Raw genomic sequence first — 14125 nt, 5'->3', positions numbered from 1 at the left:
AATTGTTTGATAGCACACCTTTGCTCAACATGTGCTCTTGCTTTGCTGTTGCCACTTCGTGCAAAAAAATCACGTGCCCATGTCATGAAAACCCCAACACTGTCATACACAACATTGACAGAAACAACTCCACTTTTACAAGCTTTAAAAGCTTCGCAACATGTAAGCCACTTACAAAAATTTGATATGATACTGAAAAACTGTGACATTTGCTGATACCTGCACCTACCTTCCAGATAAAACATCTCCTTGACCTCCACAGCGACGAGGCGAACCAAAAAAGTCTGATACAAAGACTGAAAAAAATGGCAAACAAAAATCTCCATTTGAATGCGTAGTTCCACTTTCCACTTGTTTTCTGTGCATTTGAATTCTGTGCCCTATATTATTCTTAACCACTTTACTAAGTGGTTTCCTGCATCTAAACCCACCATCTCATAAATTAAAACTATTACACCTGAGTCCCAAGAGCCATTGACTGAGACATATGTTCGTAATGATGTGTGAAAGCCAATTTCATGGTTTGCTTCTTGAACAGAGCTACATCTGGTGAAGAAGACATATATCAGTGCAGGTCACAGGTGGTGGCGGTAATAAAGAACAAAAAAGAGCTGCCTCACCTCGAGCTGGAATGGTTCGAGTACATCTTGACCTCTTAAGTAATTTAAGAAAAGCCCTTTATTATGACTCTCTCATGTACATGCAGGATTTTCTTCATAATTAAGTGGCTAAGTAAGCCAAACACCAAATGTCTCACAGTTCCAATAAACATAAACATAAAAAGTGTGCGCAGAGGTTGTATTTTGAATTGTCAAAACTCATTGCTGATTAATATATAATTGTTTCTCAGCTGCTAACCATCTCTAAAGGTAAATACGGGCGTTCTTAGCTTGAATACTTGTCTAGACCGGATTCCACAGCATGATATGAATCAACCTACTATGAATTCTCATGAACTCCTTCACTTTACATTTGAAAGAGACTCAACATCTTTGTGGTTAGAAAACCTTACAATCACAACAGGATCATGATAGAGATCTTTGAAAGCAGAACTAGGATAAGGATAGAAATAGCCAACAGTATTCGTTTTTAAAAACCACTATCAAATGAAACCTAAAGAATACAAATTCTGAGTCTACAAATAGGATGAGAGATCACCAAGGAAATATAGATCCAAAGAGCATAAAGTGCAACAATGCTAAGCGCTAGAAGCTCTTGTGAAAGAGAACTGATATATTCCATATCGCAACTACTGAGAATATGACAATACACTCAGTTCAGGCAGGCTGAAGTTGCTTATTATGGGTAAATAGTTGTTTCTGTTGTGCTTATCTCCACATATCTAAGTAAAGCATCCCATGGTCACATGTATCCAAGTAACATTAGTGGACAAGACTGTTCAAACATCAAAGAACATTCAAAGACAGAAATTTAGCCTGATATCAGAAACCCAAGTACACCGGACATTTTTTGCCAGAAGAAAAGAGTACCATGTGCTTTGAGTAAAATTATAACCTGAAGTCCCATCACTGATGTAGTCAGCCTTGCCTTTCTGAATGATCGTCAAGCCTCCCATCCTGTTCAAGACATTGATGCTTACATAACCTCTCTCTCTCTCTCTCTCTCTCTCTCTCTCTCTCTCTCTCTCTGGCAAAGCCTCAAGATGTATGTACAAAGCCGATCACCACAGAGGTGTGATCCAGTATAAAATATACAAAAAATGACCAAGACTATTTCTTAATTTTTGAGAAAAGTATCTCAGATCTTCTAACATATACATTTTTCTAGAATCCAAGAAGGGAAAAGCTCTCCTCGTATTGCGTCATAAGCACACTAAGAGGAGTATCATCTCTATCAAAACTGCATGAAGGTAACAACCATATCTCCAGGAACTCTATTTGGCTTAGGAGAAACAGGAGATATCTTTGATGCAGAAGAGCAAGCCTAAAGAGGTGGATCCTATGAAGTATCCCTTCGTCTGTAGACCTGTATGATTGGAGGAGCTTCTGTCTGCCTCTGCCGCTTTCTCCACCTCCTCAATTGCTTCTTTCCTCCTAGTTGACTTAGCCTCTTACCTCCTAGTACTTGATGATACCTCTCTCTGTCTCTCCTGAGGTACTACACACTATTTTTGCTCTGGAAACTCTATCCTCCTAGTGCATCCAACTTCCATGTCCTTTGATCGGACGGAAAACCGTGAACTACCACAATTTTCAAGCCTCTCACTTTAAAACAGCTGAACAAGCTGAATTGAACAAGAGAGTGAAGGGTGCTAGAGAAGATGGCTTAGCGGGACAAAAGAGTCAGTGGCCTTGAATCACCGCTGTAAGCACCCTCGGTTGGGTAATTCTTAATTGATTGAGTGTGTGTACAATAGATGGCAGGAAGCTGCAAGTTTTCCTCATCAAAGTCATAAGCTTCATGCACCACATGAGTGTGCTCTCTTCTCCCTAAGTGCCTACCCTCAAGATTCTTATGCAACAAGCAGATCAACAAAAAAGCATTCTCTCATATTTTAAAAATAACGGGTGCCCAAAAAGCAGCGCGCAATTGAGTTTTAGACAAAGAAAACAACCTTCTGGACTTTTTATGTAAAAATCAACCCTCAAAAAAATCTACGTAGGATAAAGGGGGTAGAAATGAAATGAAATGAAATGATATATTAACGTCTTCAAAAGGCCAAAATGACCTATGAGACCATCAGATACAAAGTGGTGAATCTAATACAATGTCTGAAGTACAAGTACAAAAAGTACTGAAAGTAAAAATAAAAACTGAAAATGAAGTGTGAAATGTGAAATCTGAAAATGTAGAATAGGCCCTCAATGACAATCTGGGTGTCGTGCTAGAATGCCTCTGATCCTCTGCTGGAGTCTCCGTCGATGTAGTGTGCTCCTGTGTCTCGGTCGTGGTCGTCTCGATCTTCCGAGCTCAGTCGCCCTGTCAATGAGGGTGCCTCTCGTATGAATGCGGGTACAACCCTGTGCTGGTGGTTGGTCTCTTGGCTCCCTCGATCCAAAGAAGTCTGTGATGTGTCTCTGCGACTGTCGTACTCCATGTCTCCTCAACAGACTATCTCTATGTCGGTGTAGCTCAAGTAGATATAGGCCAAGGCATCTCTGATCATGATACCTCATGACTCTATCTAGGGGTCCAAAACCCTCCCTGAATAAGCAATGGAAGCGCCCTCGTATCTCATAATACACAGTGCAGTGGCATATGTAGTGTAGCTCTGTCTCTGGCTCTCTACCGCATAGTTGACATATCCTAGACTTCGGCGGTATCCCTCTGAATCTACTCGTCTCAGTCTCCAGCTGGTGTGAGGATGTGCGAATCTGACCAATAGCACATCGCAGACCATGAGACAAATGAGTGTCCATGTAACTTGGACGAGTCACAAACCCATCTCCCGAAAGTTGGAGAAGGTGCTCTTTGTAGAAAGCCATCTTGGTGCCCAACTCTTGCATAGGCTCTACCCATGTCCTTCTGGTGTCCAACTGTATAAGATCCTGCCGAATGAGTCTAGTGATCTCCGTCCGTGTGACTGGTAGGGAGGGTGCATCCAGGGAATACTGAAAGGGAGGCAATCTATCCATGCTGAGACCATGCCTCTGAAACCATGAGGTCATCTGCGCATACCAACAAGATGTGTCTCCCTGCATCGCTAACTATCTAGAGGACTCAAGAGCCAATCTAGTATATCTGCCTCTATGTGTATCCCATAGACTGTGCATAAAGGACACTGATTTGGTAAGAGCCTCAATCTCTATAGGAGGGGCGGCTACCTCAGCTTGAATAATCGCATGTGGTACGGAGGCCTCGGCTCTAATCATCCGGGATATCATAAATACCAAGGGTCTCTCCATGTTCATCCAACTGTCCTGATTCACACAGATGGTCCCCACACTTGGACCCCATAAAGCATAGCTGAAGCAACCAAAGTATCAAAGAGCCATAACTTTGTTCGTGGTTCTTGAAACTGAACCTGCGAACACATCCTCTCTAGCCCTCCCAATGCCGCATAGGCTATGGACAGTCTAGTCTTTGGACAGGGGAGAGAGAGAGAGAGAGAGAGAGAGAGAGAGAGAGAGAGAGAGAGAGAGAGAGAGAGAGAGAAATGAAATGAAATGTTATATTAACGTCTTCAAAAAGGCCAGAGTGACCTATGAGACCAAACTGATACAAAAGTGGTGAATCTGTTACAATCTCTGAAAAGTGTGAGAGAGTGAAAATAAATGCCAAAAACTAGATACAAAGTATTAGATAAACTTCTTAGGAGCATTCTGGGTGTCTGACTAGAATGCTTCTAATCCTTTGTTGTAGTCTCCTCCGGTGAAGTGTGCTTCTGCATCTCGGTCGTGGTCTTCTCGATTTCCTAAGCTCAATTGCCCTGTCAATGAGGGTGCCTTTGGTATGAATGTGGGTACTCCTTTGTGCTCGCTGCTGGCCTCTTGCTTCTCCTTCCATTCCTGCTTCTCTCGATCCGAAGAAATTTGTGATCTGCCTCTGAGGTTGTAGTGCTCTTTGTCTTCTCATTAGATTATCCCTGTGCCGATGTAGTTCCAATAGGTACATGCCTAAGCACCTTTGATCTTGGTATTGCATGACTCTATCTAGAGGTCCAAAGCCTTCTTTAAATAGGCAATGGAAACGCCCACGTATCTCATAGTATGCGGTGCATTGGCATATGTAGTGTAATTTTGTCTCCGGCTCCATTCCGCATAACTTGCAAATTCTGCTCTCAGGTGGGATTCCCCTAAATCTACCAAATTCAATTTCCAGCTGGTGTGAGGATGTATGAATCTGACCAATAGCACATCTCAAACCATGAGACAAGTGGGTATCCATGTAGCTCGGGCGAATCACAAAACCATCTTCAGATAGCTGTAGGAAGTTTTCTTTGTAGTCGGCCATCTTCGTGCCCAATTCTTGTGTAGGGTCTACCCATGTCCTCTGAGTGTCCAATTGTATAAGATCCTGGCGGATGATTTTATTAATCTCCGTTCGTGTGATTGCCAGTGATGGAGCCTCAAGAGAGTATTGGAAGGGGGGTAATCTTTCCATACTGAACCCGTGTCTCTGAAACCACGAGGACATTTTGCGCATACCAGCATGATGTATCTGCTTTCATTGCTAATTGTTGAGAGGATTCGAGGGCCAATCTAGTATATCGGCAATTATTTGTATCCCACAAACCATGTATAAAGGACACTGATCTGGTAAGAGCTTCAATTTCTATTGGAGGGGCAGCTAGTTCGGCTCGGATAATCGCGTGTGGTACGGAGGTATTGGCTCTAATCATTCGGGAAATCATAGATACCAACGGTCTCTTCATTGACTTCCAATTATCCTGATCTAAGATGGTCCCCAAATTTGGACCCCATAAAGCATAGCCGAAGTCACCACAGTATCAAAGAGCCAAAGTTTTGTTCTTGGTTCCTGAAACTGCACTTGTGAACACATCCTCTCCAACCCTCCCAAGGCCGCAGAGGCTCTGGACAATCTAGCATCCGCTGCTTTGTTAAGAGTAAACTTCGGTCCTATAAATACTACACCAAGGTATGTGTATGCATCTGTGTACTCTACTGTGTCCTGGCCATATGCAAATGTAGGTGCTGTTCTCCTAACCCACTGCAGTGTGGTGTTAAACACTATAACTTTGGTTTTACCCAAATTCACCGACAGTCCGCTGTCCTCCGCAAATTTATGTAATGCATCTAACTGCCTCTGCATTCCATCTGGGGAGAGAGAGAGAGAGAGAGAGAGAGAGAGAGAGAGAGAGAGAGAGAGAGAGAGAGAGAGATGAAAATGAAATGATATGAAATGTTATATTAAACGTTTCAAAAAGGCCAAAATGACCTATGAGACCAAACTGATACAATCTTGGTGGATCTACTCCAATTGTTGGGTACAAAAATAAAAATGAAGTGAAGTAAAGTAAAGTGAGAGACTAAAATCATCATCATCATCAGTGCCCGCGGATACCTGGCATCGGGCGTTGTCCAAGAAAGTACTGCATTGATCGCTGAAGAGCTTTGTCAATGTCCGCCTCTGTAAATAGTCATATTGGGCGTCTCCCATGTCGTGCTAGAATAGTCCCGATCCTCTGATGGAGCCTCCATAGATGTTGTGGTTGCCCTCGTAGACGTGGGTGTCTAGCTATCCTGAGCTCCATGGCTCTGTGAACTAATATACCTCTGGTATAAGTGGGCTCTGAAGTATGCTGTGAAGCATGCTCTGGCTGCTTAGTCCTTGCTCTGAAGAAGTCAGTAATCTGCCTCTGTAATGTCTCCCATTGCGTGATCTTTTCAAGAGACTCTCCCTGTGTCTACATAGCTCTAGCAAAAACAACCCGAGGCATCTCTGATCCTGATATCTCATGACTCTAGCCAATGGTCCAAAGCCCTCTCTGAATAGACAATGAAAGTGGCCTTGTATCTCATAGTATACCGGACAATGACAAATGTGATGTAACTCTATCTAAGGTTCTATATGACACAACTGGCATATCACGGCCTTTGCTGGTATTCTCCTAAATCTGCCAGGCTCAATCTCTAGGTGATGCGATGATGTGCACATCTGACCAATAGCACATCGCATCCCATAGGATATTAGAGTGTCCATATAGTCCAGTCTTATCACATATCCGTCTTCTGTTAGTTGGAGAAGATGCTCTCTATAGAAAGCCATCTTCGTGCCCAACTCTTGTGTCGGCTGTATCCATGTGCTCCAAGTACCTAGCTGAATCAAATCCTGACGTACGAGTCTAGTGTGCTCCGTCCGTGTGAGAGATAGGGAGGGTGCATCCAAGGAGTACTGGAACGGAGGCAGTCTATTCGTGCTGAAACCATGTGACTGAAACCATGATGTCATCTGCCCAAACCAGCATGCTGTATCCCCTTGTAGCCCTAGCTGTCGGGATGACTCAAGGGCTAGTTGAGCATATCTATCTATGCATAAAGGGTACTGATCTAGTTAGTGCCTCGACCACAAGAGGGGGGGCAGCTAGCTTGGCTCGAATAATCTCATGTGGCACTGAGGCCTTAGCCCGAATCATCCAAGTCTCCATCCATCAATGCTACCAGATCTTCCATGGTGGTCTTCCAAGGGTCCCCAAATCTGAACCCCATAAAGCATAGCTGAAGCCACTAGAGTGTCAAAAAGCCACAGCTTTGTTCGAGGTTCCTGGAACTGAACCTGCGAATACTTCTTCTCTAAGCCTCCCAAGGCTGCATAAGCTTTCGTCAATCTAGTTTCTGTTGCTCTCCTCAATGAAAACACTGGTCCACTGAAGACTACCCCAAGATAGGTGTATGCATCTGTATACTCCACCGTCTCCTCGCTATATGTAAAAGTGGGTGCTGGCCTCCTGACCCACTATGGTGTGGTGTTAAACACCATAACCTTGGTTTTCCCGAGGTTAACAGACAATCCAATATCGTGGGCAAATGTGTACAAAGCATCTAAATGACGCTGCATCCCCTCCGTGGAGTAAGAAGTCAACACAATATCATCAACATATAACAATAGTGGGATCCATGACCCTGCCAACTGTGCTCCTCTATCACCATCCCTCTCAATGTAGTTAACAACCTCATCCACATACATGCAACTCTCTTGAAATCATGGGTCTCATTCTCACGTGGATCTACTAGATATACACTTGCAAGGAGAAGAAATGAAGTCTTTGGCAGTACACCGATCAAAGAAAGGTATTGGAGACAAATCTAGAACGGTTGTTACCAAGGAATGGGGTTGTGAAGTCCACTCTTAAAAGGAAATGCAAATGGATGCAGTGGCAACTTATTGGCAATATAGATTTGGCAACTTAAAATGTAGAGATTACATTTGGTCATACTATCTGGATGCATTTAAGAAAAGATTTAAAGAATCCTTAGCACAAGGGGTGGTCATAAGGGTCACAGAGAATGGATATCAACATGAGAAAGATTGGAGTATGGTTTTGCATGCATATAGTCGAGATGAAGTGTTTTTCAACATGTGGATTTCATCTTACCTTTTGTATATGCTATGCACTTTGGTACAACATGTATCAAGCTTGTCTTTGAGCTACAAGGTTTGTGGCTTATTAGCAACATCGAAAAAGGCAATGGACTTTTTTGATATCACCCAGACGACCGTGACTCTTTTGCTCACTTCACCTATAGTGGTAAGAAAGATTCTGAAGGCAAGATGGATTCTTGCTACACTCTTGAAGATCATGATCCTAAGTTTTGTCTTGGAAGAAGCCAAGATAGTCGTTTACCCTTTCACTAATAGTGGTTACAAATCTTATCCTTTTTGGCATGAATAAGGAAGTTCTATTGGTAGGACATTGCAAATGATGGTCCTATTCTTTACCTCGGATCCTGGAGGATATTGGCACAAACTTTTAGAAGCCGTGGACTTCCCATTTACTCCAAGGCAACTAGAGTTGTTGATCATTGATGTCCTAGCTAGGGAGTATTTGCAAGGAATCTTGGTGATGATGATAAAATTTAAGCCTCCTTTGTTTCAAGGTAGAGACTATCTTGAAGACAGATTGCATTTTCTGGAGACTTGTGACTATCCCAGAGATCTCATCAATGGCCAAATACAATGGCTGGTTTAAAAGGTAACCAGATATCGACTCTTGTATTGCTCAGTCTGAATCAAGTATAGAGCTAGAGGCATGAATGCCTCTAGCCAAAGAGGGAGGGCTAATAAGGGCCGCTTTTTAAATTGTTGGTCTATCTCTCTTCTTTACGCGAGAACCTCACCTAGTTTCTTCTTCACGTTTATATTTATCTTGAACTAAGTTTATTTCTACTTTATAGCTTTTACATTCATGAAAAAACAAAATTTATGACTATTACTATTTGATCTACCTATTTATATCTCATTATAATTTTTTGTGATTTTTATTATATTTTATTCCGCCATGTAAATATTACTATTCCACCTTTTTAGTTTTTTATAATATTATATTGACTAGTTGCATTATGGATAGGTCTTTGAATATTAATAAAGAGGACATCATTTATATTTTTGTGAGGAAATTCAAGGCCCCCGGTGGTACTTTCACACATGGATGAAAACTTTTTGGGATGCATAATGGAAGTGGCAACCAAGATGGGACCACCAAAGACTTTAGCGGCATCAAAGATACACATTTTTGTGGAATTCTTGGCGGTTTGTTCCACTTGGAATTTGGCAAAACTCAAAACATGAGAAATGTAGCGCAGGGCCTGAAGTATTTGCTTATATTTTTTAAAAATAATTTTTAGAAATTGGAGTGCCAAGATATGATCCAAATAGTGGATCCGAGTTTGCCACACAAGGTAGCCTTGAACTCTTCTCACCTTCCTCTTCCTCTTCACATCACAACCACAATTATTCCTCTCTCCCCCTCACCAAGGGTTGCAAATTTCAGCCCTCTCACGATCTTGCTTATCTTCATCTCTCCCTTCACCTCTATACCTCACAACTTCTCCTATGTACATACTCTCTCTCTCTCTCTCTCTCTCTCTCTCTCACACACACACACACACACACACACACACACACACACACACACACTTACCTACCTACACACAAATGTACATACAATCAAAATCACATGCCCACATAGAAACACAAAAGAAATCTCATCCTGAAGCTTAATAAGGAGAGATTGCTACCTCTCTCAAGCATTTCATCGCGGCGACACGACGTAGAGTCTCTCTCTCTCTACAAGTACGAGAATCATGATGGTTCTAACAAGTGTAATCACTCTCTCATCTTTCTCTAGTAAGTCTCCCTTTAGGGGAGAGTGGAATCATGCAATCTCTTGCATTATTGCAAGAGACACAAAGCTCCTCAATACATCCTTGACTACTTTGGAGTGTTCTTTGCCAAGTTTGGCGGTCTTACCCTCTCCAAATACTTCCCACCTCCAACAAATCCCTTGCAAATTCCCTACCCTCTCTGTAAAGTGCAGCAGAAGTAAATGTGTGCTCAAGATGAGTGCTCCAAACTGTGCTCAAGGGTTCCTTTTACTTATGGAAGGAAGAGCCTTCCGTTCCTTTAGTGAGAGAGTGCAATGATCACAAACAAAGTGAATGACACTGTGAATGAAGGTAACAATGTAAGGTGCAGCGGAAGTGAATGTGGAACTTTGCTCAAGATGATTGCTCCAAACTGTGCTCAAGGGTTCCTTTTACTTACGAAAGGGAGAATCTTCCGTTCCTTTGGTGAGAGAGTGCAATGATCACAAACAAAGTGAATGATACTGTGAATGAAGATGCTGAGACTGAGAGAGAGAGAGAGAGAGAGAGAGAGAGAGAGAGAGAGAGAGAGAGAGAGAGAAAAGAATACGACACCAGACTGTTGTTAAACCCTCCTCCAACGGCCCCCCTCTCTATGGCGAGAGAGGTCTATGCTATTGATTGCACAAATCTGGTACAATGGTCTAGATGCAATGGACTTGCCGACGATGTGGGCGACAATGATGACGGCGACGAGACGGGCTGAAATCTGTAAACGTTAGGGGCCAAAATCTGCAAATCTACTAATTGCTAAATCTGACACTATGTCGGCGAGGACTACGATGGCGACGACGCGACGACGATGCGCTGAAAACGCAGATGCTGAAAACTGCAGACAGCGGGCTAAAACTGAAAACACTGGCTGATCTAATCGTGCGGCGAGGATCTGCTATGGGTAGGTGAGATTTGCGAGGTTTGGGGCTGATCTTGCAGATAGTGCTGAAAACTAGAAACGCTGATGTGCTTGGGCTGAACTGTCGCTAGAATTGCGAAACGCTAGGCACTTTGCAAACTGGAAAACGCCAGGTAAACTGTAGCAAAAACGCTAGGCTTGATCTGCTGCAGAAAACGCTAGGCTAAAACTGCTGGTGAAAACGCCAGGTGGTCTTGATATCAAGGCTGCGCTACGGAATTCTGTCGGTCTTGCTGAGAAGGTGCACTGCAAGTGGTAGGACTTCTACTGCCTCTTCTGCCAAAAAGTGCTAGTGCTAGGTTTCTTTTATAGAGCTTAGCGAATTAGCCCTACCCAGTTTTCCAACAAAGTCACTTATTAATAATAAGTGAAAAATGGATAAAATAGGGAAAATGGGTTCTATGCACTGTAAAATGCTCATGATGGGTACTGATTGTAATGCTGATGATTATGCTGTGTGCAACCAGAGGATATGCAACTACTCTAAGTGCCTGGACATACACGGCTTGCGCACAGGCTCAAAAAGGTGCCAGAACACTTCCTAAGCTGACCTGAACCCTGGACCTGAAGTAGCTTGTCCACATGCACATAGGGTTAGATGTGCATGTGACACTCTCTTTCAATAAGCTAGTGTAACTAGCAACCATGTAAATTTCCCGTGTCTCTCTCTCTCTCTCTCTCTCTCTCTCTCTCTCTCTCTCATAAGACTCTTAATTTGGCACAAACACACCTAGCCATGACCCACGATCACATGGCCCTCGTTTTAGCTTAATAAAATATTGGAAAATCCCACCCTCTTTCCCTATATAAGGGGGTTCTCCATCACAAAAAGAAGAACAATCTCACCAAGGCACAAGCTCTAAGTATTAGAGGTTATCATGAGCACTTTGAGGCGTACATACCATGCCCTCACATTCTAGCATAGCTAGAAGTGTTAGTATGTGCAAAGGATTTTGGGAGTCACCATCCACACCATCACACCACAAGGCTTAAGGAGGCTATGCAACACATGATGCACACACACAAGGAGAGCTATGGAATACATAAATCATAATGCACACCCTATCCTTCCATCACCATCAACACATACATCCTTGTGCAATTGCAATAGAGAACTCAACATTCGACATCAACAAGAATGAAGATCATTCTCACATTACTCCTTGCCATCACCTCGCATCCATCAGTGATGCACCCATGGCCTCTACCCTCCTCTACCCATTATATCTTTCCCTTACAAATAATCTATTCTTTTATTTGTGCCATTCCTTGTATAGCATTGGCTAGCAAATTTTTGTGAGTATGTTCTATGATTGTTCTTTCTATTGTTTTTCTTGTTGAGGTGTACGGATTCGCCACCTCTTGTATGAATAACAAGCCACATATCTACGCTCACATACACTCTCTCATCTCGTTTCTGTGCTGCCACAACCCACATGTGCTGTGAGCCGCTGCATCAATCCATAGCTTGTTTGGTTGTATGACATGGTGTGTAGTGTGTTGTATGATCTTGTCTTTGCGTCCTAGCCACAAATATGCTAGGTGGTGCCCCTGATATCTCTCTAGATGGAGTCTCTTTCTTAAGGTGATAGGTAGCTCAGGCTAGATGGAGGTGTAGAGGCCACTCCCACCTGGCTGCGATTTTCCACCATCACCTTTTTTGTTTTCTTGGTTTTTTTTCCTATTTCTTTTCCTGCTCCTGCTTTTCTGGTGATTGCGCGAATTTGGACGTTGACTTCGCTGGACCCTCTTCCAGTGGTGCTTTTTAGCGGCCACCTAGCGGTTAACCCGACATCCTCCTCACTTGCGTTCATGTCATTTCACTTGTGGTCTTCCTATTGTGCCGGGAGAGAGAAAACATTCTTAAATAGTTATTAGCTAATGAAAGCTACTAGCTTCTCAACATATGAATATGTGATAAGCTATTTTCTAGTTATCAAACAACTATTAGCTAGTGATAGTTGTTCAATAGCTACATATACCAGCTTTTAATAGCTACTAGCTTCTAGCACATAAATATGTGGCAAGTATGTGATAGCTACTTGTCACTTATCAGACACCTATTAGCTAGTGATATGCTATAGCTATCCATTATCTACCAATATTAGTTATTTATAGCAACTTTCTTCTAGGACCTAAATATCACAGCTATTAGCTACTAATATCTTTTCGATAGCGGCCATATCGATATGCACAAACAATGTGGTTCACTAATAGCATTTTCACCAGCTATTAGGATTGCACACTTCTAGAGAGAGAACAATAAGATTAAGATCTACAAAAATCAGCACCTTCTAGTAAGAGAAGATAATCTAGAGAGAGAAAGTCATTGTGTGGCTTAGAGGAGTCTTGCGATGAGTGAGTTTGGTAGGGACCACCTTTCTAGAGAGAGGAAATCTGTAACTAGACGGAAGTATGCATTGATCAATTGCGCTTCCGGTCTAAACGTAGAAACCCTAACCCTTAAACCCGTCCTAGAGAGAGAGGAACTGAGGCGGGTTCTAATTGAGGGGGCTAAAGAATCAATCTAAGGGTGGGGGTGTATACAACATCGAACGGTGCACCCTCCTCCGAAAAGTTCCCACACTACTACCAATCCCTCTAATATGCAGCTAAAACTTTAGCAATAGACCTCCAAATCTGGTTGTACCCTAGCCTACTCACCTGTCGCCCTAGTTTTCAAAAAATGCTCTTAAGTCAAATCATTGCAAGCTGTTGGCTGCTTAAATGAAAAAAAACCGGCAATCTCGGGTCTCATGCAATTGGTGCAGCCAACTCTCTCAAAGCATAAAACCAAAAGAAAGCCTACCCATTCGATGAACTGCCTACCCTCTCACTCTTCACCAAGCTTTCCACATTTGATTCCTTCACCCCTACTGTCCCATAATCCTGCCAGCTTACTGACTAGCCCATCACCCTTTATTAGAGGCTATTCTCTAATGAAGTATTTGCACTTTAAGCATTATAATTGTGTCTATACTCTCTCTCCTCATGCTCTTGCCCTTGGCATAACCTAACCCTAATCTCCAGCTCTTTAACCCTAACCCTAACACCATGGCCAAGCTAAGATTCCATCCTCCATAGCCTAAAGCTACGCCATTGGTGATTAGGAAATTCGCTTCCCAACAAGTGGTATTAGAGAAGATTAGTGATCAGCACTTCCTAATCACACTAATCGACCCACATCTACTCACATTCTCTATGCTAAACATTGTGTTTTAAAAGTACTCTAATCATTGTTCGATTTGTAAAGCTTGGGCATGCTCATGGTCATTCCATAGAGCCACTACCCTTCTTGGCACATTCAACATTGGTTAATTCGTGTATACATTCGCGCGCGTGTGTGTAATTGCATGAATTTGTGTCCATTTTTTCAATATTCGCACAACCATACTCGTCCATCTAGTGTGCATTTGATTTTGCAATT

The 14125-nt window shown here is 42.6% G+C and overlaps 1 protein-coding gene across 1 annotated transcript in view; it reads right to left on the bottom strand.

The window, feature by feature from the left end:
* The window catches only part of LOC147430301 (ATP-dependent (S)-NAD(P)H-hydrate dehydratase-like), a 174177-nt gene that overhangs the window by 20427 nt on the left and 139625 nt on the right, over positions 1 to 14125 (bottom strand). The window contains exons 7-9 of the mRNA XM_086494773.1: positions 1516 to 1577; positions 230 to 296; positions 19 to 99 (exon numbers count right to left, since the gene is read on the bottom strand). Coding sequence (XP_086350899.1) covers positions 19 to 99; positions 230 to 296; positions 1516 to 1577 — 210 coding nt within the window. The remainder of the gene's footprint in view (positions 1 to 18; positions 100 to 229; positions 297 to 1515; positions 1578 to 14125) is intronic.

Source organism: Adiantum capillus-veneris, chromosome 22, assembly GCF_014529385.1.
Source record: "Adiantum capillus-veneris isolate H3 chromosome 22, ASM1452938v2, whole genome shotgun sequence".
NCBI classification, from domain to species: Eukaryota; Viridiplantae; Streptophyta; class Polypodiopsida; order Polypodiales; family Pteridaceae; genus Adiantum; species Adiantum capillus-veneris.
This window is presented reverse-complemented; position numbering and strand designations above follow the sequence as displayed.